Source organism: Typopeltis vanoorti, chromosome 4 (assembly GCF_054136105.1).
Source record: "Typopeltis vanoorti isolate ZY-2024b chromosome 4, IOZ_Tvanoo_1.0, whole genome shotgun sequence".
NCBI classification, from domain to species: domain Eukaryota; kingdom Metazoa; phylum Arthropoda; class Arachnida; order Uropygi; family Thelyphonidae; genus Typopeltis; species Typopeltis vanoorti.
Window position 1 is genome coordinate 88,569,238 of NC_143552.1, and position 25,019 is coordinate 88,594,256.

The 25,019-nt window shown below is 37.1% G+C and overlaps 1 protein-coding gene across 1 annotated transcript in view; it reads left to right on the plus strand.

Annotated features, from left to right (window-relative positions):
- Positions 1-25,019, plus strand: part of LOC150107482 (uncharacterized) — a 378,606-nt gene that overhangs the window by 33,255 nt on the left and 320,332 nt on the right. The window contains exon 2 of the mRNA XM_090391332.1: positions 12,922-13,172. Coding sequence (XP_090247458.1) covers positions 12,975-13,172 — 198 coding nt within the window. The 5' untranslated portion in view covers positions 12,922-12,974. The remainder of the gene's footprint in view (positions 1-12,921; positions 13,173-25,019) is intronic.

Sequence of the window (25,019 nt, forward strand, 5' to 3'; positions counted from 1 at the left end):
TTGCTGTCTGTTTCATAGCTAACTGATTCATCATAGGCTTTTAAACTGTTGAGAGGTGGTTACAGGGTTGACACTGGGGAGTTCTTTCACTTGGTTGAACAGCGGGAAGGAGTGATGACAAGAGGCCATCCTTGGAAGTTATGAAAGGAAACTGTGAGCAAGAGGGTGAGGAGTGGTTTCTTTGCATGGAGGGTGGTTGAGCCGTGGAATGCATTGCCTGATGGAGTGGTGAGGGCGAGAACGGTCAATGAGTTTAAGGAGTGGTATGATAGACTTTATGTTTCTTAGGGGGAACCTCCCCTCGATGAGTCTTGACAGACTTTATGTTCTTAGGAAGGACCTCCCACGATGAGTCTTTTGACTCCATGGAGGCCTGAATAATAATAATAATAATAATAATAAATTTTTGATGCTATAAGGGAAACAGAACATTTTGAAGCAAAGTTGTTTAACGTACTTTCATCTTTCCCTGCTTTAACAGTTTTTGCATACGTAAGCAACTCGTGAACAACATCCTCCTCCTTTGATAAATTAAATCCTATAAAGTCATTGCTAACAATTTTCATCAGGATAATTATCAAATTTTAAGAAGGCCACAACTTATCACAACACTGCAAAAAATAACCACCATGAATTGGACTTTGCTTAGAAGCTATATTTAGGGATTAATGTAAGAAAAATCAACTAAAATTAAGGGATCATCACGAATTGCAGATGTAAATGATTAAGTGAGCATGTAACACAAGTAATATGGTAACAAAAGAATCCAAGAGAGAAAGATGGAGGAAAGAGAGAAGAAATGGAGGTAGCCGAGGAATTGGATAAGTACCAGATTGACATAATAGGGGTTACTGAAACAAAAAAGACAAAATCTGGTAAGATTTTTCTGAACAATAAATGCAAAATGTTATATTCAGGCAATGACAATCAGGGGAAAAGAAGGTGTAGCTATAGTATTGAACACAAAAAAATGAGGCTAATCTTCTTGATTGGCAAGCAATATGAAGTAGAGTGATATGTGGGCAAATATCAGAATGGGGAATTGGACAATGAGACTTATTTGTGCCTATGATTCCATAGAAGGTTCTATTAAGATAGAAGTGGAGGAATTTTTTGAGGCTTTAGAAAAAGCAACTGACACAGTGAAAAAGGAAAAGTTGGTCCCTGTTGGAGATCTAAATAGCAGAGTAGGAAATGATTGTCAGACATACAAAGATATTTCGGGAAAATTTGGAGAAAAGAGCAAAACTAATAATAATGGCAAATACCTGTTGGATTTTTGCTAAGGACATCGACTAGTTATTACTAACACCATGTTCCAACATAAAAATGTGCACAAATTCACATGGAGAGAAGAGGCTGGGAATAAGAAAAGACTCATTGACTATATTATTGTTAAAGGTGATGTTTTCTTCCTGGTGCAGGACACCAGAGTGTACAGAGGATTTGAAATTGAAAGTGATCACCATTTAGTCTTGCAGGATAAAATTGAATTTCATACTGAAAAGAAGAACATGTAAGAAAGTTTTAAAGTGAATAAAAGTTGAGCAGCAGTGAGATGTAAACTGTAAACTAAAATACACAAACATTATTCAAGAAAAAATGAAAGAGTTTGAGAACAGGAACCAAACCTTGGAGATTCAGTGGCAAATCCTGAAGAAAACATTGATTGATTCATCCAGAGAGGCATGTAGTGAGGTTGTCTGCAAGGATAGAAAAATCGGAATCCCATGGTGGACACAGGAAATTAAAGAGGCAGTGAAGGAAAAGAAGAAAGCGTATCAAAAGGTACTGGCAAATAAGTCAGCTTGTGCTCTTAGAGAATACAGAGACAAATATAAGAAAGCTAAGCACTGTGTAAAGCTAGCTAGTTTGACAAAAGCCATGAGAAGACTTTGGTAAGAATATAGAAAATAAATATCAAGAAGGTGGCAAAATATTCTGGAGGCTGTTTAAAAAGCTCAGAAATGGAGGAAAGAGTGCTGTGAAAGGAATTAGAGATGATAAAAGTGACATGAAAACTAGGAAAAAAAGATATCCTTAATGTGTGGAGTAATTACTTTGAAAAATCTAAATGAAACAAGCAGTGATGACAGCACAGTAGTAAAAAACACTCAACAGACATGCAATGTCTGTTGAGTGTTTTTTGTATGGAGGTATAAAAGTCTTACAATGGCTGCACTGCATAGTTCAGAAAGCCTGGACAGAGGGATGAATTCCAGATGATTGGAGTAGAGCTCTCATAGCACCCATATATAAAAAAGAGAAATAAAACTGAATGTGACAATTACAGAAGTATTTCCCTACTGAGTGTTCCTTAAGATTTATTCAAGTATACTTGAGAAGCGGTTGAGAAGGATTGTTGAAGGGAAGTTTGGTGAAGAACAAGCTGGATTCAGGCCAAATAGAGGCTGTCAGGATCAAACTTTGACATTACGTCAGATATTTGAGAAATCGTGGGAATATACAAAGATCTATATTTAAATTTTGTAAATCTGGAAAAGGCATAGACAGGGGTGCCAAGAGAGAGAGAAGCTCTTCAAAGTACTACAGTTGTATTGTGTCAATGGAGAATTATCAAGCAATACTTAGTCTTTATTTGAGTTGTAAGTCAGCAGTTAGAATTGAAGGACGTACAGGAAGATGGTTTAATGTTAAATCTGGTGTGAGACAAGGATATACATTATCCCCTCTGTTATTCATTATCTATATGGATCACATTATGAAGGAAAGTGGTATTAAACCTGATATCAAAATTGGAGATGTTAATCTCAGTTCTTTATGCAGATGATGTTATACTTCTAAATCTGCTACAAGTCTGCAAGATTCCCTGACTAAATTGAATAACTCTTGTAATACATTTGGTATGAAGGTCAGCAATAACAAGACGATGAAAATAGGCAGAGGCATCAACTATGAACTGCATTGTGAATGGAGAACATATAGAACGAGTAAAACATTTCAGCTACTTAGGCACTATTAGAGACTATTCTTGGAATCTGCTCAGCCCTGAGAAACTTTCCAAACCTCAACATATTTGGGTGCATGTAACTGCCCCAAATTTGGGAAGTACTCATCCTCAATCTTCAGCCCAATGGTCAAGACACGATTTAGCCCACTAGGAGCACCATTTTAGGACTTGGTGCCTGACTTTGGTTGCCTTTCTTCAGCCTCATTTACCCAGTGTTAATGCCTGTGTGTACGTATCATTGTTCTGTGATCTCTGATGATGATGGCGATTTGACTTTGCCAAAATATCGGAAATATTAATTAACGCTATTATAATTAATATTCTGTATACCTTGTAATATCCTAAAAAATAATAGTTATGAACAGTCAATGTATAAGCCTTTCTACCTGAATAATTCTAATTTCTAATTTAATGGACTTCAAAAAGATATAAGAAACTGCAAAGGAAGGACATTAACAATGCATTGGAAATGGTCAAGAGGCATTAGAGGGAAGTAGTGTCAGACTGCATACTTAAGGTCAGGAGTATAAATCAAGTGGATAAGTAGCATCATTAAATGGATAAGTAGCTTCATTAAGCACAGCTGCAATAAAAGAAAATGTTTTGGAATGATAAAGAAAAACCTGATCAACAAGGCTCAATAAGCAATACAAAGCACAGACAAGTAGGGTGACTAGCATGGTGAGGAAGGCAGAATCAGAAAAGAGGAAACTAGCTATGCAGACCAAAGGAAAACTAAGTTCTTAATGGATGCTGATTGTAGGACGGTAACAAAAGCAGAAAAATAGTTGAATTACTAAGTGATCACTTTGAGAGTGTGTCATATTGGAAGTGCTTAGAATTCTAGAAAATCTCAATATGAATACTACCATGGGATTGAATGAGACATCAGCTTGTATATTACAAAGAGGTGGAAGAGAACTGGCCATGCCTCCATTAGCTTTAGCATAATCCCAAGAAGTCAAAAGAGAGCAAAATATTCCTGTTACATAAGGAGGATCACAGATACTGGTAGCAAGTTACAGACCAAGCCTCAGGATTGATAGTAAAATAACTGAAAAAATTGGCTAAAGGCAGAATTCAGGAATGTGTGGATCAGATTATGATGTTTTATGGGGGAGGGACATCATGATTTTGTGAAGGGTAGGTTTTATCTAATCTACTCACTTGTTTACAATAAAGTGGCAGTTGAGTTGGGTAATAGATACTTCTGAATTTTGCCAAGCCATCTGACAGGATTCCTGGTTGGCTGAGTGGTTAGCATATCCACTCTCCAATCAACAGGCTGCAGGTTCAAATCCTGCTTTAGGCATCGTTGTTTGTGATCATCTTTAGGTTGGAGATGAATTTCATCTCCTGGTGTCAGAGGCGTAGCTAGGGAGGGGTGGAGAGGGTGGTCTTCCCTGGGCGGCACTTTGAACCTTTTTGAACTTTTGTAGTTAATTGTAAAATACAGTCTACAGAACTCATTTCCAAATATCATAATACTACTGCAAATTTTCCTCACAATATAGGAAAATGTCATGTTTTATTCTAATGCCCATCATACAGAGGCGACACTTTGAACCTTTTTGAACTTTTGCAGTTAATTCTAAAATAGTCTCGAGAACTCATTTCCAAATATTGTAATACTACTGCGAATTTTCCTCACAATTGCTGTAAGTGTTGCTAGTTGTGAGAGGAGTTTTTCTAAATAAAAGAGATTAAGAATTACCTACATTATTATAAAATAGACTTCGCCAATGTCATCGACGATTTTGCTAACAGAAAAGCAAGAAATATAACATTTTAGAGTGTCGAAATTAGTTTTACTTCAAAAATAAATATAGTGTTTAATTTATTTCCCTATACGTCATTTGACTTTTTGTAGTATTTTTGGTGTATATTGAGAAGGGCATCAAACTCAGGGATCGCCCCCAGGCAGCAAAAGCTCTAGCTACACCACTGCCTGGTGTGAGACAACTGCTCTGCTTATTGAAGGTTATTGGCTTGAAAAAATTCCACGTTTGGACAATAAAACAATAAATAAAACAATTCAGATAAACTTTATAAAATTAATTAAATAGAAAAAAAAAATCGATAGCCCACCCATATGTACTATAGGGTTATAAAACCTTTCATGGATGGGAGCTACTTAAAAAAAAAAATAAACTGTAGCATGTGTGGATGAATATGAAGCTGGTGATATGGATAAAAGGATCACTAATGGACAGACACCAAAGAGATAAGTAATATTACAAAATACTACAAAATGAGCTGAGAGTGCGTAGATAGGGCTCAGTAGAATCCAGGAAAAGTCATATGAACAATTATGTACTGCAGTTTTCTGCACTTGGGGTATTGTTATTTAATTTGTACATTAACAATATAGGTTTTTTGCTGGTAAAACAAAACTGAATCAAGCAATAATAAACAAAAGGGATGTAGAGATCCTGCATGATGGTGATTTAAATGATTGCTCTGGAATACAATGGCAGTGAGAGGGAGATAGTTATGTAGATCAGTGTGAAAGACGAATAAAGTGAATGACGTGGATTTTTTGTAATTGTACAGTGCTGTGAGTGTATTATGTATGCATGGGGAGAGGTTGCAGATGTTTATATGGAGAAGTTAAATAAGGGAAAAGAGGATATGTGGGTGTGCAGGATGTGTGATATGCTGATGAACCAAGGCTTGTTTGAATCAGAGTGGGGAATGTTGCATCATAAGTGAAATCGATGTCAGGAAAGATTGTGTGAATGCGAAGAAAGAAGAGGACAACTAATGTTAAGGTGTATGAGAATGATGGTGGAAAACAAAGTGCAGTTACAGATAAGATGATGAGGAGGGCTGATGTCAAAAAATAATATGCAACTTAGATTATACATGATATGATACAATATTTGAAAGCCAAGTTGATGAAGATGAAGCAGGAGTTGAAATGGAGAGTGTGTAATGAAGAGAATTGTAGATATGTATGGAAGAGTGAAAGACTAAAACAAAAGGAGTAACAAAAGACTAAAACAAAAGAGGTAAAAGACTCACGAGTGGTGTTGTAATAACTGGATTCAATTATTAGAGGTGTGGTGAATGAGAAGATGCACAAGATTTGTTTTTCAGGAGGTAGAGATTAAGGCATTAAATATGAGGAGTAAGCAAGCAAAAGAGTTGGTTGTGCTAGCTAAGGAAAAATGACTTGATTAGAAACAAGGAGAATATAAGACTAGATATCAGGAGGTTGTCAAGAAAAAAATAGATGATAGTGTGATAGGAAAGTTAGTCAATGTGTTGCTCAGGTATGACAGTAATGAGTTGAGGCAGAGAGTAAGGATTATGAATGATATGTTAGCAGAAATGTGTGAAGTGAAAGGAGCACACAGCTTGTGAATGTGTAGAATGAGTTTAAAGACTGCATTTGAATGGGTTTGGTGTAATTCGTCTGGAGAGGGTGCTACTGGAACAGAGAGTGCAAAGAAGGGATTTGAGCAAGTAAGAAGTGACATGGAAGAGCAGAAGAGTAAGGAAGAAGGGTTTGAAGTGGTACTTATGAATGAAGTGGATAGCATGAGCATAGAGAATGAGAGAACAAATGTGCAAGATAGACAGGCAAATAGGGAGGGACAGGGGAAAAGCATTAGAGTGGTCAGTGTCCAAAGAGGAAGTGAAGGTGTGAGTAGAACCAGAAGAAATGAGAGAGAGAGAGGAATGGCCCAAGGAAGACATGGGAGAACATGTCTTCCTTGGAGAGGTCACATCTGATAAGTGGTATCAGTGAAACTTGTTTAGATCCAGAAATATACTGTTGTGTTTGTATTTATATGTTAGGCTATAATTTGAGTATCAGAACAGGGAAGATTCCACAGGAATGGAAAGAATGTATGGTAATCTCATTGCAAAGACCTATGTATCCAGCTATTGACCAATCAGCATCTCAGAAGTGGTGGTGGTGAAGATTTTGGAAAACTTGGTTAGGGCTTATATTCAGAAATGGGTTGACAAAGAATCTCTACTTTGCAATGAACAGCATGGGTTTACTGAGGAAGATCATGTTTTAGCAACTTGCTCACATTCCATAATAATGTTAACACTGAGCTAGACAAGGGGGAATGGATACACCATGATACTTTTGGATTTTGACAGAATACAGCCTGGAAGACTGTTTCATAAATTGGAAAATATGGAATTGGATTACAAACTATTGACGTGGATAAGAGGATGGCTGACTGACAGATATCAAAAAGTCACATATGGGGGATGAATGTGTAAGATTCATGGTAACCAGTGGTGTGCCCCAAGGATCAGTCCTTCATCCATTGTTATTCAGTCTGTACATTAATGACATTGGGAAGAATTTGACATGCAACATACAGCTATTTGCTGATGATGCAAAAATAGGTAGCATAAACAGGACTAGCATAATACAAGTACTGCTGATATGCAGTACTTGTAGAATTACTTGTAGCATGGGCTGTAATTGTGGGCATGGGAAAATGGATGTCAGTTCAATGTCAGTAAATGTAAGGTCATTCACTTTGGCATGATTAGATATCCAATGTCGTATTATACTGGTGGGAATATGTGAGAAGAAACTGATCAGGGTAGGATCTTGGAGTTTTAGTAGACACTAATTTGCATGGGGGGGGGGGGCACATGAGGATCAAAGGTCATAGAGCAAAAATTGTAAATACAACTCAGAAAATAATTGAAATGCTGAAATGAACCTTGACATGTAAAGATAAGGAAGTCATTTTGCCTCTTTACAAGGTCTTGATAAAACCTCACTTGGACTATTGCGAGCAGGTCCATACAGTGCAGAGGGTGCAAAGGAGGGTGTCAAAATGGATTGTGGAATACTGATTATGAAGACAGCTTGAGAATTTCTAGGCTACAGATACTAGCAAACAGGAGATAGTGGAGTGATATGATTGAGAGTCACAAACTTCTGAAAGGTTTATAGAGAATTTCAGTAAATCAAATTTTTCATTTTATGGATGGTGGGGAAAGGATTCAAGGCCATCCCCGAAAGTTGAGAATGAATGCTGTCAAAGGGGGATGAGGACTAGATTTTTCTCTCATAGAGTGGTGCATGATTGGAATGGATTGCTGTTGGATGCTGTGTGTGCAAGTAGCATGAATGAATTCAAGAACAGGTATGACAGCTGGTACGAATAGAATGGCCTCTCTCAATGAGTTCCTGACTCCCTGAAAGTCTTGCTTAATAATAATAATATGAATGCTAGAAGTATCAGAAATAAAATGAATGAAATTGTTGCATTGATTGAGATGTAGTTCAATGAGGATGATCCAGATAGGAATAGAGATGGAAGGTTATGGATATTTTTCCTGAAGATAAAAAAAGGTAATAAGGGAGGTGGAGTGCTGTTGATGATAGAAAAGGAGTTATGCTATGTATGACAGAGATGCAATGAGGAAATAGTGGCAGTGGTTTTGCAGCAGTATGTTGTGAGATAAAGGTGAATTGAAGGAAATGCTCAGGTGTCTATTCACCTTTATCTCACAACATACTGCTGCAAAACCACTGCCACTATTTCCTCATTGCATCTCTGTCATACATAGCATAACTCCTTTTCTATCATCAACAGCACTCCACCTCCCTTATTACCTTTTTTTATCTTCAGGAAAAATATCCATAACCTTCCATCTCTATTCCTATCTGGATCATCCTCATTGGGCAGTTGTAACGGAGGACACACACAATGATCAAATCTCGGATTTGATCATCTCATCAGAGGATGTCATTATAAATGAGGTGTCAAATCTCTCTTCAGTTGGCGAGAGTGATGATGAAATGATTACCTGGGTGGTTGCCAGCCATATGAGGACTTCTATAAAGAAAAAATATATGTGGAATCACAAAGTTGGAGACTGAAAAGCTCAGGAAATAGCTTGAAATAGCTAGCACGGAATGAGGAATTTGGTGGAAAGGAGATCAATACAATGCTGCTTGGATGCTGTTCAAGAACTGTATAATAAAGGCAATGTCTAAATGTATTCCAAGTGTCTGAAGATGAAATAAGGTAGGTGTGAAATGGATGAATGAAGAGATTAGTTCTTGCCTGTTCTTTGTACTCCATGAGGAGTACAAAGAACAGGAATTTGGCTTGATTGGTAAGGGTGGCAAAAGTGCTATATGAGAAACAGCTAATGATGCAAAAAAAAAAAAAAACCTAGGGCATTCTTTTGATATGCAGCCAGCGGAAAAAATGATTACAGAAGAGCATCGGCAGTTCATAAAGGTGTTACATCACGTGGATGTAACACTTCCACTTTGAAAACAGTGGAGGGGGGGAGGAGTAGGAGAGATTGACTATGAATAAACAAAAGATATATGGGGAACTGCATAAATAAGATTGTGAGATCGATGATATATTAGCACATATTTTACGGGAACATGACAGGTGATGGTGATATCTGCCTTGGCATACTTGTTTCATATGAATCTTATATTAGAGTGGAAGGCGAGCTTGTATCCCTTACATATGGAAGGCGACAGAACTCAAGTTTCAAATTATAAGCCAATCTGCGTGTCAGGTGTTGTGACTAAAGTATTGGGGCAGTTAGTGAGAACCAGGATCCAGAATTGGTTAGCAACAGTAGTATTCTCTTTCATTGACAGCACAGATGTAATTTGCATTCAGTGGTAAATATATATGATTATTATTTTTAACATTTACCTCTGTAGGAAGATATAATATTTGCATTGGCTAGAAAGATCTAGGTTCTGCTTGCTTGCTTATTATAATAAGATGACAGGTGCATTGGACAAGAGAGATGGATACACAGTAGTATACTTTGATTTTACAAAGGCTATTGATAAATTGCCAGATGATAAGTTGATAGTTAAACTAAATATTAAGTTAGTACATTGGACTGGAGATTTACTTTTTCAATAAAGTATCAGAAAGCATTGTTTGGGACAGCAAGAGGAAAGCCACTAGTGGTGTGTTTCAAGGGGTCTATTTTAGGGACGTTGCTGTTTAACCTATTTGTTAATGATATTGGGAAAGGTTTGAATGTGCATATTCAGTTGTTTGTACATGATGCAAAGTTGGGAAGCACTATTAGGAGTAGAACAGATGTGATTTTACAAGAGGACTTGAATACGCATTATGGGATTACCAGTTCAATGTAGTAAAGTGTAGCATTTTAACATTCAGAAAGCAAAGATGGGATGTTGAGGTGTACACTTGGTTTGGTGGGGATATATTGGAGGAGGTGGAAGAAATAAGAGATCTGGGGTGATGGTGGATAAGGATCTAATATTTATAATTTATGAAAATTATACTGAAAATATCTTCAGGACTGGGGTAAGGTAGTACAACAACGGGCAACTCGTAGCATAGGTGGACCAAGCTAACATCACTCCGCCCTTCCCTTAATGCATAACATTATACATATCCACAAGGAGATGTGTTTTGCATTATGGGAGATACTGAGATAGGAGTGATGTTAGCTTGGTCTGCCTTTGCTACGAGTTGCCCGGTATTGTACTACCTTACTCCAGTCCTGAAGATATTTTCAGGTGCAAAATTTGTTTTCTCACACTTAGATAAAGGATTAAACTAAATTTATTATTGTCTAACCAGGTGAAAAATAAACTTTCAACATCTTTCTCTAAATCCAGAGTAATTTAATAAAAAAAAGGTGGCACACCTTTTGGCAACTCCTATAGGTAAAGATGACCTCACCATTGCTTCTGCCTGGTATCTCCACTTCTGGGCCTGGCTCCCACTGAAGAGACCTCAATAAAGGTCGAAACTAGTCTGGGTAGTGGCCCTTCCCTTAATGCATAACATTATACGTATCCACAAGGAGATGTGTTTTGCATTATGGGAAATACTGAGATAGGAGTGAAGTTAGCTTGGTCCACCTTTGCTACGAGTTGCCCGTTGTTGTTGTACTATCTTACCCCAGTCCTGAAGATATTTTCAGGCGCAAACTTTGTTTGCTCACACTTGGATAAAGGATTAAACTAAACCAAGTGAAAAATAAACTTTCAAGATCTAAAATTTAAAGGACACATCACCAAACTTGTGAGAACAGCACAACAAATTCTTCAATGATATCACAGACACAGACTTTTAGAAGTAAGGAGATTCTGGCTCCACTCTATAATGCCTTGAATAAGCTACATATAGACTACTCTGCACAGATTTGGTCACATGATTTTCAAAATGATGAAGAGATAAATAAATAAGGTTTCTGATCCCTGAATATTGAGTTGAGAAGTTGCAATTTATAGAGTCTAGTGGACAGGAGGAGGAGGAGAAGGGATAATATGATAGAGGCATATAAGTTGGTAAGGGGTTCTTATCAGATTAACATTGAAGAAATTTTTCAGTGGTGGGAGATGGGGGAAGAGAGAACAATACGTTGTTCCTTTAATAAGGAGAGTGTGTGAGCAAATAAATAAGAAGACTGTGTTTTGTATAAAGGGTGGTGAATGATTGGAATACATTGTTGAGAATGTCATGTCTGTAGAGAATGTATTTAAAGCACAGTACGATGTGGTGTGTATATGACAGGATGACTTCCCATGATGAGTCTTTGGTTCCATGGAAATCTGAGGATAATAATAGTTGATTGACAGTGTGGAGAAAGGATAATGGTTATTAGCTTAATGTGAACTGCAAGAAATTGATGAGACTTAGAATTGGGGAGTGATGGTAGAGAGAGATAGAGAGAGAATTAAATTTCAGAGAGAATTATATTGCCAAAGTGGGTAGAATAATTCCAAAGATCATTTAAGGGTTTGTAGATTAAGTTACTAAAGCAGATTTTCAGATTTTAATTCTGAAGAAATTTTGCAATACAAGAACGACCACTTACACAATAAGTGGTCATTCCTTGAATTTGTATAAAAATATGGTTAACAAAGGTGTGAAGGCAAGATTATTTTTGCAAGGAAAGTAGTGAATGAGTGGAATGGGTTGCTTTAGGTGGTCATGAGTGCTTTGTCACTGAATGTGTTTAGAGAGAGAAAGAGAGATATTATTATTGTTATTATTATTATTATTATTATAATACCGGTATCTCCATGCAGTCAGAAGATATTCATCATAGGAGATCAAATATTCACACATATCATACTCTCCTTACACAATCATCTTTGGCAACCCATTATATCCATTCACCATCCTCCATGCAAAAATTGCTAACCACACTCTTACACAACTTCCACTGGTGATCACCTTGTTCTCTTCCTTCCTGCCATGTACTGAAAAATGTTTTGAGTGTCAATCCTATAAAAACTCTTTAATAACTTAAATGCTTCTATCATATCTCCTTGATTTTGCCTATCAGTTAATTTTTAGATCACACAGACCAATCAAACTATTCTCATAGGGAGCATTTCATAGACTTGCCACAATCTTTGTTACTCACTTCTGGATCCTCTCTACCATTTCTCATCCCCACAGAATCTGGGAGTCCAGATCTGTGCACAGTAGCCTCATTAAAGCTTTATATAGGAGAAACAATAACATGTCTATCCCTGCTTGTTAAGTGTGTTCTTCAACTACCACATAATAATATGATGTGCTCTTTTGGTTACCTTCGCTGTATACTCTCTAAACTTCAACTCTCTGTCTACAATCATTCCAAGTCCCTATCCTCATCAGTTCTCTTCTTCAGTTCAGTTCAATCAATATAGTATACAGTTTGTGATCTCTTCCCAAAGTGCATCATCCTACACTTGACCACTTTAAACTGTCAGCTATTTACCTTTGCCCATATTGCTAGTCTATTTAAGTCTTCCTGTAGATCTATAAATCTAGGGATTGTGTAAATAATGGTTAACATGGGCTTCCTTATCTAAAGTCTTTTATCCTGTAGATGTTCCTGTGTAATAATTATCATAATCAACTGAATGCAAAAATAATTTATTTTAGCATTTAGTTGCTAGAAATTTTTAAGAATGTGTTTTTGAGTAATTATTATTTATTTTGCAGATTGTAATATTTGTGGTGAACATCATGATACATCCAAATGTCCCTTGTTGGAAATGGCACAGAAAATTAAAGATGAGCAAGTACCTTCTAGAGCATGCTTAACCCTTCCTCAGAATCTTATGGTTAAACGTAATGAAAATGGAGAGGTTTCTGTAATAGCTAAAGAAGAAATTACTGTTGGAACACAGTTTGGTCCCCTAGAAGCTCCATCTATATCTGTTATGGATGCCAAACCAAGATTTCTTCTTATGGTGATTTTAAGTTTCTATAAAATTTATAATATAGTAACTTGTAGATCAGTAGTTATCAAAGTGTGATATTCATGTTACTGATACAATAATATAAACCACTTTAAAGTAAGTGACTTAAAAATAAAATTGTTTCCAAGGTCAAAGCTGTATAACTGAGAGGAGACCTCCACATAGCCTTTAAAGGAATGCAGAGAACTGACCAGGGCTTCTGACCTAATGTCCAATCCTCACCTTCTCGTGGTGCACCGTGTTGGGTATCTACTTGGATACTGAACGAACGAAGATGGGCTTAGCCGACCAAATTGTATTCTTATTGGTTAAACCAAAATAAAAAATGATGGTACAACATGACAAAATTTCATGCCGGCTGGGGCGTTGCCTGGTTAAACAAGGCCCCCATTGTTTTCGCCAGGGAACCAGGGGGAACAGCAAAAAGTCAGCTACTGGAACAAATCTAAAAACAAACCCCAACTCAACATCACCAGAGTTAAAGATCGGTACTATCAACATAAGAAGCCTGAATGGCAAAGAAATGGAGCTAGCTGAGGAATTAGATAAGTACCAGATCAACATAATAGGGGTGACTGAAACAAAAAAGACAAAAACTGGTGAGATCTTTCTGAGCAATAAATACAAAATGTTATATTCAGGCAATGACAATCAAGGAAAAGAAGGAGTAGCCATAGTATTCAACACAAAATACGAGGCTAATCTTCTTGAATGGCAGTCAGTCTCAAGTAGAGTAATGTGGGCAAATATGAGAATGGGGAACTGGACAATGAGACTTATTTGTGCCTATGGTCCCACAGAAGGTTCTACTAAGGTAGAAGTGGAGGGATTTTTTGATGCTTTAGAAAAAGCAACTGACACAATGAAAAAGGAAAAGTTGGTCCTTGTTGGGGATCTAAATAGCAGAGTAGGAAATGATTGTGAGACATACAAAAATATTTTGAGAAAATTTGGAGAAAAGAGCAAAGCTAATAATAATGGCAAATATCTGTTGGATTTCTGCTCAGGACATAGACTGGTTATTACTAACGCCATGTTCCAACATAAAAATGTGCACAAATTCACATGGAGAGAAGAGGCTAGGAATAAGAAAAGACTCATTGACTATATTATTGTTGATAGTGATGTTTTCTCCCTGGTGCAGGACACCAGACTGTACCGAGGATTTGAAATTGCAAGTGATCACTATTTAGTCTTGAGCAGGATAAAATTGAATTTCATATTGAAAAGAATAATATTTAAGAAAGTTTTAAAGCGAATAAAAGTTGAGCAGCTCTCAGATGTGAACTGTAGACTAAAATACACAAAGATTATTAAAGAAAAAATGAAAGAGTTTGAAAACAGGAATCAAACCTTGGAGATTCAGTATCAGGGCTTTCTTCAAGGCTTGTCATTGAAGAAAGCCCTGATTCAGCTAGAGAGGCATGTGGTGAAGTTGTCTGCAAGGATAGAAAAATTAGAACTCCATGGTAGACACAGGAAGTTAAACAGGCAGTGAAGGAAAAGAAGAAAACATATCAAAAGTTCCTGTCAAATAAGTCAGCTTGTGCTCTTAGAGAATACAGAGAATAAAAAGGCAAATACCAATGCTAAACACTGTATAAAACTAGCTAAACAAAAGTCATGGGAGAACTTTGGCAAGAATATAGAAAATAAATATCAAGAAGGTGGCAAAATATTCTGGAGGTTGTTGAAGAAGCTTAGGAATGGAGGAAAGAGTGCTGTGAAAGGAGTTAGAGATGATAAAGGTGACATGAAAACGGAAGAAAAAGATATCCTTGAAGTATGGAGTAATTACTTTGAAAAACTGCTAAATAAAAAAAGCAGTGATGACAGCACAGTGGTAAAATACACTGACCAGGCATGCAGTCAGGAATATATATCCATACTTGAAGTAGAAAAAGTCATCAAAGGCTTAAAATGTGGAAAGGCAGCAGGAGTAGATGATATTCGACCAGAAATGCTGAAGTATGGTGGTATAAAAGTCTTACAGTGGCTGCACTGCATTGTTCAGAAAGCCTGGACAGAGGGACGAACTCCCGATGATTGGAGTAGAGCTCTCATAGTACCCATATATAAAACAGGAAATAAAACTGAATGTGAGAATTACAGAGGTATTTCCCTACTAAGTGTTCCTGGCAAGATCTAGGCAAGTATACTTGAAAAACGATTGAGAAGAATTGTGGAAGAAAAGCTGGGTGAAGAACAAGCTGGATTCCGGCCAAATAGAGGCTGTCAGGATCAGATCTTCACTTTATGACAAATAGTGGAGAAATCATGGGAATATAACAAAGATCTCTATTTGAGTTTTGTCGATTTAGAAAAGGCATATGACAAGGTGCCAAGAGAGAAGCTATTCAATACACTACAGTTATATGGTGTAAATGGGGCATTATATCAAGCAATACTTAGTCTTTATTTGAGTTGTAAGTCAGCAGTTAGAATTGAAGGAAGTACAGGAAGATGATTTAATGTTAAATCTGGTGCGAGACAAGGATGCATATATGGATCACATTATGAAGGAAAGTGGTATTAAACATGATATCAAAATTGGAGATGTTAATGTCAGCTCTTTGCTTTATGCGAATGATGTTATACTTCAAAATAAATCCGCTACAAGTCAGCAAGATTCTCTCACTAAATTGAATTACTTTTGTAATAGATATGGTATGAAGCTCAGCAATAAAAAGACAAAGACAATGAAAATAGGCAGACTCATTGAAAATGTCAGCTGTGTTGTGAATGGCGAACCTGTGGAACAAGTAAAACATTTCAGCTACTTAGGCACGATTTTTAGTGAAGATGGTAAATTAAATATAGAAATAGACAACAGAATCAGCAAAGCTGGTATGGTGGGAAGTCAATTGAATAAATTCATATGAAATAAGAGAGAAATTAGTCAGAACACTAAATTAGCTGTATACAAGACAGTGTTTAAATCAGTTTTAACTTATGGATCTGAGAGCTGGGTCAGAAGTAAAACACTTGACCAAAGACTAGAGACAACAGATATGAGAGTCTTGAGAAAGATTATAGGCATGAACAGATGGCATCAATGGCAATATCATATTAAAAACGAGGATATTAGGAAAGAACTTGACATTGTCAGCATCCAGGAATGCGTTAGCAGAGCTAATCTCAGGTGGTATGGTCACTTAAATAGAATGGGAGAGGAAAGATTAACAAAACAAGTGTTCTCTGCCAGGTTGGCAGGAAAACGACCCAGAGGAAGTCCAAGATATAGGTAGATTGATATGGTACAAAGTGCCTTAGACGATAGAAATATAAGATCTGATAATGTTGGAGTCTTGACAAGTAACAGACTGATTTGGAGGAAAATTGTAGATCGGAAGTTAGTAATGATGTAATTTTTTCATGTGGTACTATCATATCCTGTACACCCCTTGAGGGTACATGGCAGGAATTTGATGATGATGATGACAAATTACATTAACAACTTATGAAAAGTTCTGCCCAAAATTTCATACCCAATTAATAAATTCAGTGTTGAAGGAAATTCGCTTTAGCAAACCTGTAACAACCTATTATTATTATTATATCACACCTCAAGGGAGTCCAAAGACTCATCGAGAGAGGGCATCAACTCTACAACTCTTCGTCTCACAGCTCCACTAACCTTCATCATCTACTGCCGACTACCACCACTAGTGCTTTCACAGACAATCACAAATATCCATCCCCACGACGGGATTCCAACCCGCAGCCTTTTGGTTGGAGAACGGATATGCTAATTACTCGCCCAACCAGACTGGCATTAACATTTCCAATTTTGATATCAGGTTTAAGGCCACTTTTCTTCATAATATGATCCACATAGATGATGAATAACAGGATAATGTCTACCTTTTTCTCACACCCAATTTAACATCAAATAATCTTCCTCTCCTCCTTCAACTCTAACTGATGACTTCTATTCAAATATAGACTACATATTGCCCAATATAATTTCTTATTTACATTATATAATTGCTGGTTTTTGAACAGCTTTTCTCTTGGCACCTTTTCATATGCAGATACTAGTTTCCCTAAATTAAAGAATAAAGAGGAAAAACAATGATAACTCAAAAACTGTATGATTATTTTTTATGCAATTCAGTGAAAAGCAGTATGACATGAGATGTGCAAGAAACACCCACAAATACTGTAAATATATAGTTCAATTCAGTAACAAATGAATACATGAAGACAGTGGGAGGTACTCAATATTGCTCATCCAACCGCATCTTAAATTGATTCAGTGTGTCCACATCCACAACACACTAAGGCAATATCTTCCACTCACCAACCACCCTCCGTCTAAAGAACCTGCTTCTCACTCCTTTGCTCACACCCTCCTTATACAGTTTCCCGCAATTGCCTCTTGTTCTACTTCCCTCTCCAATCCTATGAAAAATCTCTTCCATGTCTACCTTATAACAACTCCTGACCAGTTTATATGTCTCGGTCATATTCCCCCTCTTCCTCCTATTCATGAGGCTCTGCAACTTACATTCTCTCAATCTATCCTCATACGCCACATTCCAAAGACCACTGACTACCTTTGTGAATCTTCTCTGTACCCTTTCCAACATATCCTCATCACCATGAAAACCCGGCAACCAAATCTGTGCACAATAATCCATATAAGGCCTAATCAAGGCCTTATACAATGGAATCATAACCTCTCTATTTCTGCATGTCAGGATCTCTGCATCATTGCCATTATTCAATGTGATGTCTTCACAACTTGTGCAATGTGGCCCCTGAATTTTAGATCCATGTCCACCATCACTCCTAGATCTCTCATCTCCTCTACTTCTGTTAAAGTTTCCCCACCCATTGTATACCTGGCATCCCATCGTTGCTTACTAAATCTCAAAACCATACACTTGGCAACATTGAACTGATAGTTCCACTTACCTGCCCATTCATACAATCTATTCAAGTTCTCTTGTAAGGCATTAACATCAGCCTGACTGTGCATTGCTCTCCCCAGTTTTGCATCATCTGCAAACTGCTGGATATCACTAGTTAAACCCGACTCAATATCATTAACATACAAATTGAACAACAATGGCCCCAAAACTGACCTCTGTGGCACACCACTGATGACCTTTCTCTTTTGAGATACTGCATCCCCATATACAACTTTCTGATACCTATCTGACGGCCAGTCACTGATCACAGAAGTCTGTTATCCAATCCCATCTCTTTCAATTTATTTAAGAGCATGTCATGTGGCAGTCTATCAAAAGCCTTTGCAAAATCCAAGTACACTACTGTATATGCATCTCTTCTGTCCAAAGTATTTGTCACCTTGTTATAGTACATAAGTAAGTTAGTGAAACATGATCTCCCCTTAACAAACCCATGCTGATAACTCCAGAGAATACTATTGTTATCAACCCATTTCTGTATCCTACTTCTCACCAATCTCTCCAGAACCTTCACTACAACTCCAGATATACAGACGGTCTATAATTTGAAGCTACAGCCTTATCATTGCCTTTATGCAGTGGAACAATTTTACTCTCCTTCCACTTCCTTGGAACCTGTGCTGTTGCAAAACTGTTGTTAATCAGGCATGCCAATGCTACTGCCAGTTCCCTGGAACATTCTCTTAAGATGCATGGTGATATTTCATCAAATCCTATCGCCTTATTAACATCAAGGTTATTTATTTCCTCAAAAACCTCCTGCTCACTCACAATTAAGCTATCCTCTCCTATGTCTTCTACACTTAAGTTCCTCATGATTCCACCCTGATCAGGATGAAACACACTTATAAATTGATTGCCGAATACCTCAACAATGTCTTCTGCAGGTTACCATTCTACCACATTCATCCCTTATCTTCATCTTTCCATGATCATTCTTCCTTCTACTTGCCACATATCCTAAACTCTCTAGGGTTTTTCTTAGCCTGATTTGCCAATTTCTGCTCATACTCTACTTTTGTTTTCCTTACTAACTGAGTCACTCTCCTGTCTTGTTTTTTATATTCTTCATTATATTCAATAATGGTAATGACTGATTACCATTATTCATCTTGTACTTCCTCCAAAGAACTTTCTTTTTCCAGATTTCATGCTTAAGTTCCACATTCATCCATTTTACACCAACCTTATTCAGCCTTTTGGCCTTTGGGATACATTCATACATTGATGCTGTTATGTATTTCTTTGTAAGTTCCCATGCAGCATTTATTTCCTTACCGCTCAACTCCTCGTTCCATGTTATAGCTCGAAGTTGTCTCCTAAGCATGTCATAATCGCCAGCCTTATAATTCCACATATATCCTTTTCTCGTAAAAGCCTGCATGTGACTAGCCACATCACAGGTGATTACTTCATGATCACTTTCACCAACTGGAGGAAAATGTGAAACCCCCTCTAACAATTACATCCTCTGATGAAATGATAAGATCTAGAACTCTTGATCCTCACATGCCTTTCTTTACATGCTGTTTGAGATAGTTATCTCTCAAGAACTCGAGAAATTCACTTTCCTTATTCCCAAATGCTATCTCTTCATTACAATCTATACTGCCATAATTAAAATCACCCATAATAATTACCCTTCCTTTGTTCACTAATCCAAGTTGTTTATACATTTCTTCATCACCACCTTCCACATTCCCAGGCTTATAGCAACATCCAACTAAATATGTCTTCCTCTCAACCTGCACGTTACACCACACTGCCTCATAACCATTGCCACTATTTCCCCCTTTTCATGTCTACCTTATGTTATTATTTTTTTCTGACACTGAGAGTCACAAGGCTCATCACGGAAGTTAACACTAGTGAACAGAAGGTCTATCATACCACTCCTTAAAATCATCCACAGTCTGCACATTCATCACCCTCTCAGGCATTGCATCCCATGCTCCTACCACTCTCCATGCAAACAACTTACTTCTTACCCTTTTACTCACCACCTCCTTTTGCAACTTCCAGAGATGACCTCTTGTCCTTGTTCCTTTCCCTTGTTCTACCATATGAAAAATCTCCTCAGTGTTAAAACGATAATAATCCTTCAACAGCTTAAATGTCTTTGGATTTATAATGGCAGTTGAGTGTATTGATACATGCAATGGGTTTACCAGAACTTGAGGTTTGCAGGGTTTAGACTTCAGTAATGCATACCATATTGATTTCTACTGATAACTGAGTTTTGTGCAAAATGATATTTTTTAATATAACATTTGCCTGTTATTATTTTATATAATTATGTGTAGAAATAGTAAGCTTATAGTGAGCAATCACCTTTCATAAGTAAAAATAATAGGAACTTTTATTCAAATGCACTTATTCAGTCATATTTGCTAAGAGAGAGAGAGGGGGAGAGAGAGAAAGAAAGTGGTCTATTCATTCCATAAGTCATTTCATTGATTGGTTTGAAGCAAGGTAGGAATGGAGAGATATCAGAGGGTATCAGGATTTTGTATTTTGTTTTAAAAAAGAATAGGAGATTAGTAGTGAGCTTTTTGAAAGTACACATATCCTTTTTCTTTTATATAAATCCTCTTCCTCTGAAATAATTGCTTAATCTCTTTACTCATTTGTTTTACTCCTACCTTTATTCTTCTGGTCATAGGTATACAATGGTGTTTGCTGTTTTCAAATATTTCTTAACCAACTTCCATGTTCTGTCTTTCATTTTTTAAGGTATACCTTTAGGCTTCTCCTTCTTCTTCAACAATTTAATTTATTATTTAGGTATAATGTTGCATGTGGGGTAAAGCGTTCATCCATCTTAGGTGATTCATACATCCATCAATTTTAATCAGCGTGTTTTCTTGTCAGTTTTATTTCTGAGTACTTGTTTGATCATTGTTATCTGTTCTCCAAGCATTGCCAAACCAGACCCTTCAATTCTCTTACTTCATACAAATTATAAGACTGTTAGAAATAGGTTCTATAGTTTATTATATCTTCATTCATACAGTCTAGTATTTTGAACATAAAATTCCAAAAGTCTTTCTCAATTATTTTCTTTCAGATGTAATAAGTTTTCTTATCTCTATTGTTGACACATAAGTTAATACTGGATATAAATAGTTTTCTTTTTCTTTGCGTTTTCTTGATAATATTATTATTATTATTCAGGCCTTCATGGAGTTAAAAGACTCATCGTGGGAGGCCCTTCCTAAGAACATAAAGCCTGTCAAGACTCATCGAGGGGAGGTCCCCCCCTAAGAAACACAAAGTCTATCATACCACTCCTTAAACTCATTGAACGTTCTCACTCTCACCACTCCATCAGGCAATGCATTCCACGGTTCAACCACCCTCCATGCAAAGAAACCACTCCTCACCCTCTTGCTCACAGTTTCCTTTTGTAACTTCCAGGGATGGCCTCTTGTCATCAGTCCTTCCCTCTGTTCAACCAAGTGAAAGAACTCCTCAGTGTCAACCCTGTAACCACCTTTCAACAGTTTAAAAGTCGCAATCATATCACCTCTCCTTCTATCCACCAAACTCTGCAGTCCACATTTCCTCAGCCAATCCTCGTAACTAACATTGTACTGTCCTGAAACCATCTTTGTTATCCGCCTTTGTACCCTTTCCACAGTTAATTTATCCCCTTCAAATCCTGGGGACCAAATCTGAGAACAATAGTCTAAGTGTGGTCTGATCAGTCTTATGCAATGGAATGATAACGCTTTTATCTCTGCAGGTTAGTGTCCTTCTCATTATTGCAGCAATCCTCTGTGTTACCTTCACCACCTTTGCAATATGTCCCCTAAATTTCAGGTTTCTATCAATCATCAACCCCAGATCTCTTGTCTCCCCCTACTTTCTCCAGTATAACTCCTCCCATAGAGTATGCAGCATCCCATCGATGTTTCCCAAACCTCAAGACCTTACATTTTGCAACATTAAACTGAAACCCCCATTCATTTGCCCATCTATCTAGGCTTATTCAAATCCTCTTGTAGGGCTACCACATCTGCACTATTACTAATAATCCTTCCCAGCTTTGCATCATCCACAAACAACTGAATATCCCCTTGCAATCCACTGACAATTATATTCTATATAATGAATTATGAATTATATATGAATATTCTGGATTTTAGAAGTATTTTTAAGATTGCAAAATATAGTCTTCTGTTATAATAGTTCCAATGCACCATCCCCAGTGTTAAGTTGCCACATTGCTTAAAATTAGGTGGGTTTTTTTTTTTTTTTTTTTTTTTTTTTTTTAACTTTTGATAATTTTAGTAATCTTTTTATTCGTACTTGTATGTTCAGCTTCAGTTTGGAATAGTGTTATGAAGCATGTTAGTCGGAATGATGCAACATTTACTTAGTTCACTTTTAAATACATTGATCAATGTATATAAATGTATTTTAATCTGAATTTAGCTGCATTATTTGGCACATTACGAACAGTACACTACAGTGATTGACTTTTATTCTTGTTTATACTTGTTATAAATGCAATACTGACACACATTGGTAATTAGTAAACAAGTGCGAAGGATTTTCATGAAGTGTAATCACATCATATACTTAAAAGTATTAAGTTATGGTATTTAATACTATAAGCCATAAAAACTGTGTGTGTGTGTGTGTGTGTGTGTGTGTGTGTGTGTGTGTGTGTGTGTGTGTGTGTGTGTGTGTGTGTGTGTGTTATTATTATTATTATTATTATGGGACACCTCCAGGGAGTCCAAAGACTCATCGAGGGAGGGTACCTACTCTACAACTCTGTCTCCACCATTCAATCCACCAACTACAACGAACCAGAACTACCATCATCATCATCTACACCAACGCCATCACCACCACCACTAGTGTTTTTCACAGACAATCACAAACATCCATACCCATGGTACGATTCGAACCGGCAGCCTTTTGACTGGAAAGCAGATACACTAACCACTTGGCCAACCAGGCTGGCGCATGTGTGTGTGTGTGTGTGTGTGTGTGTGTGTGTAACTACAGAAGTTGCAACTGGCAAATTTCTTTGGCATTTTTCTGATAAGAAAAGATACAATCTTTATGAATATTATTTCCAGGCCTCCATAGGATCACAAGACTCATCAGGAAGCCAAACTCTACAGGCCATCACACATAGCACACCTTGTCTTGTACACATATTTAGTATTGTGTACTTACCAATAATTCCATTATCAATGTATTCCACTCATTCACCACTCCTCATGAAAAAAAAATCCAATTCTTACCTACTTATATAATCCTTGAATGACTCTCATTCTCCCACCAGATATTAGAATGGAAACATAATTAAACTTATAAGCTAACAATAATATGGGTATCTTATATAAAAATTAACTATTTATTAGCATGAAATTTTTGCTCATGTTTTATAGGCATCTTTGTTGATAATATTAGGTTAACTTATTGTAGTTTTTGTTTTAAATGAGAGTGTGATTCACCAAGCTATTTAGTTTGTAAGTAAAGCTTGTATTCTTTTTTGTTTTTAATACAATTTGTCGAAATGGCGCCAATGTGTGGTAGAACAATTGTGGCAAAGACCACGTTGTCGGGTGATTTGAATTTGTGGAATTTTGTGCAGTGCAGTGCGGTGTGTGTGAAATGTATTCGTTGAGAAAATTAAAGGATATTATTATTATTATTATTATTATCATTACCACGGGCTACTCCAGGAGTCCTTAGACTCATCGAGGGAGGCCCTAAACATCATGTTCACGCAGCTGTTCAACATTCTCATAGTATCTATCATACCTTGCCTTGAACTCGCTCACTGTCATAGCACCCACAACAGACTCTGGCAGCTTATTCCACTCATTTACCACTCTAAAAGTAAAGAACTCAGCTCTAACACCCCTGCTAACCACGCTCTTGCCCAGCTTCCATGGGTGTCCCCTAGTTCTCCCACCACCAGTCCTGATCTCAAAAATATCATCTGAATTAATCCTATAGAATCCTTTTAGCAATTTGAATGTCTCAATCATGTGTCCCCTCTTCCGCCTATCAACTAGTTTCTGCAACCCACAAATCTTCAACCTGTTCTCATATGGTTCATTCCATAGACCTGCTATCATCTTAGTCACTCGCCTCTGGATCCTCTCCAGCTTCTCCCCATCAAGAAGGAACCGAGGTGACCAAATCTGGGCACAGTAGTCGAGATGAGGTCTTATCAAGGCTCGGTACAGAGGTACAATAACTTGTTTTTCTCTGCTCGTCAAGGTATTTTTCAACAACCAAGTGAGTTGATGAGCTGATTTAGCTACTTTCGCAATGTGCCCCCTAAACTTCATCTCCCTAATATGTGGAAGTAAGTTGAAACTAGAGAGAGAGAGAGAGAGAGAGAGTGTGTGTGTTAAATGTTTCAAAAATGAGTATTTCATTAGGTGATGAGAACTCAGCAAATATTAGTAGAATGGACAGTACCTATGGTATGATGGAAAATAATGTTATTAATGAACACGGGGCCGACAAAATAGAGGAGAACGAAATGGACATTAATAAGGAAATAGCATGCTTGAATGTTCTCCTTCACAGGACAAAGCACAAAAATTGAAAAATTGCAGAAGTGGCAAGAGCTTAGCAGGGCCGAGAAGAGATAGAAGCATTCAGTCTGAAGTAATAATAATGACTGAGCAAACAAATAAGAAAACCAAGTTAAGGAGAAAATTATTTACGGAGGCTCAATGATCAAGGGTGTACTCAATGAAAGTGTGAAAAAAATTATGTTTCCTCTTTTGCAAAAATTCACGATATTAGTAATGCCATCTGGATGCAAAAAGGTAAGTTGAAGGAAATGATTGTCTTGGTTAGCACAAATGATTTGAGAGGTAAAAAGTATCTATGAGGGAGGATGTAAAGGAGTTGTTAGAAG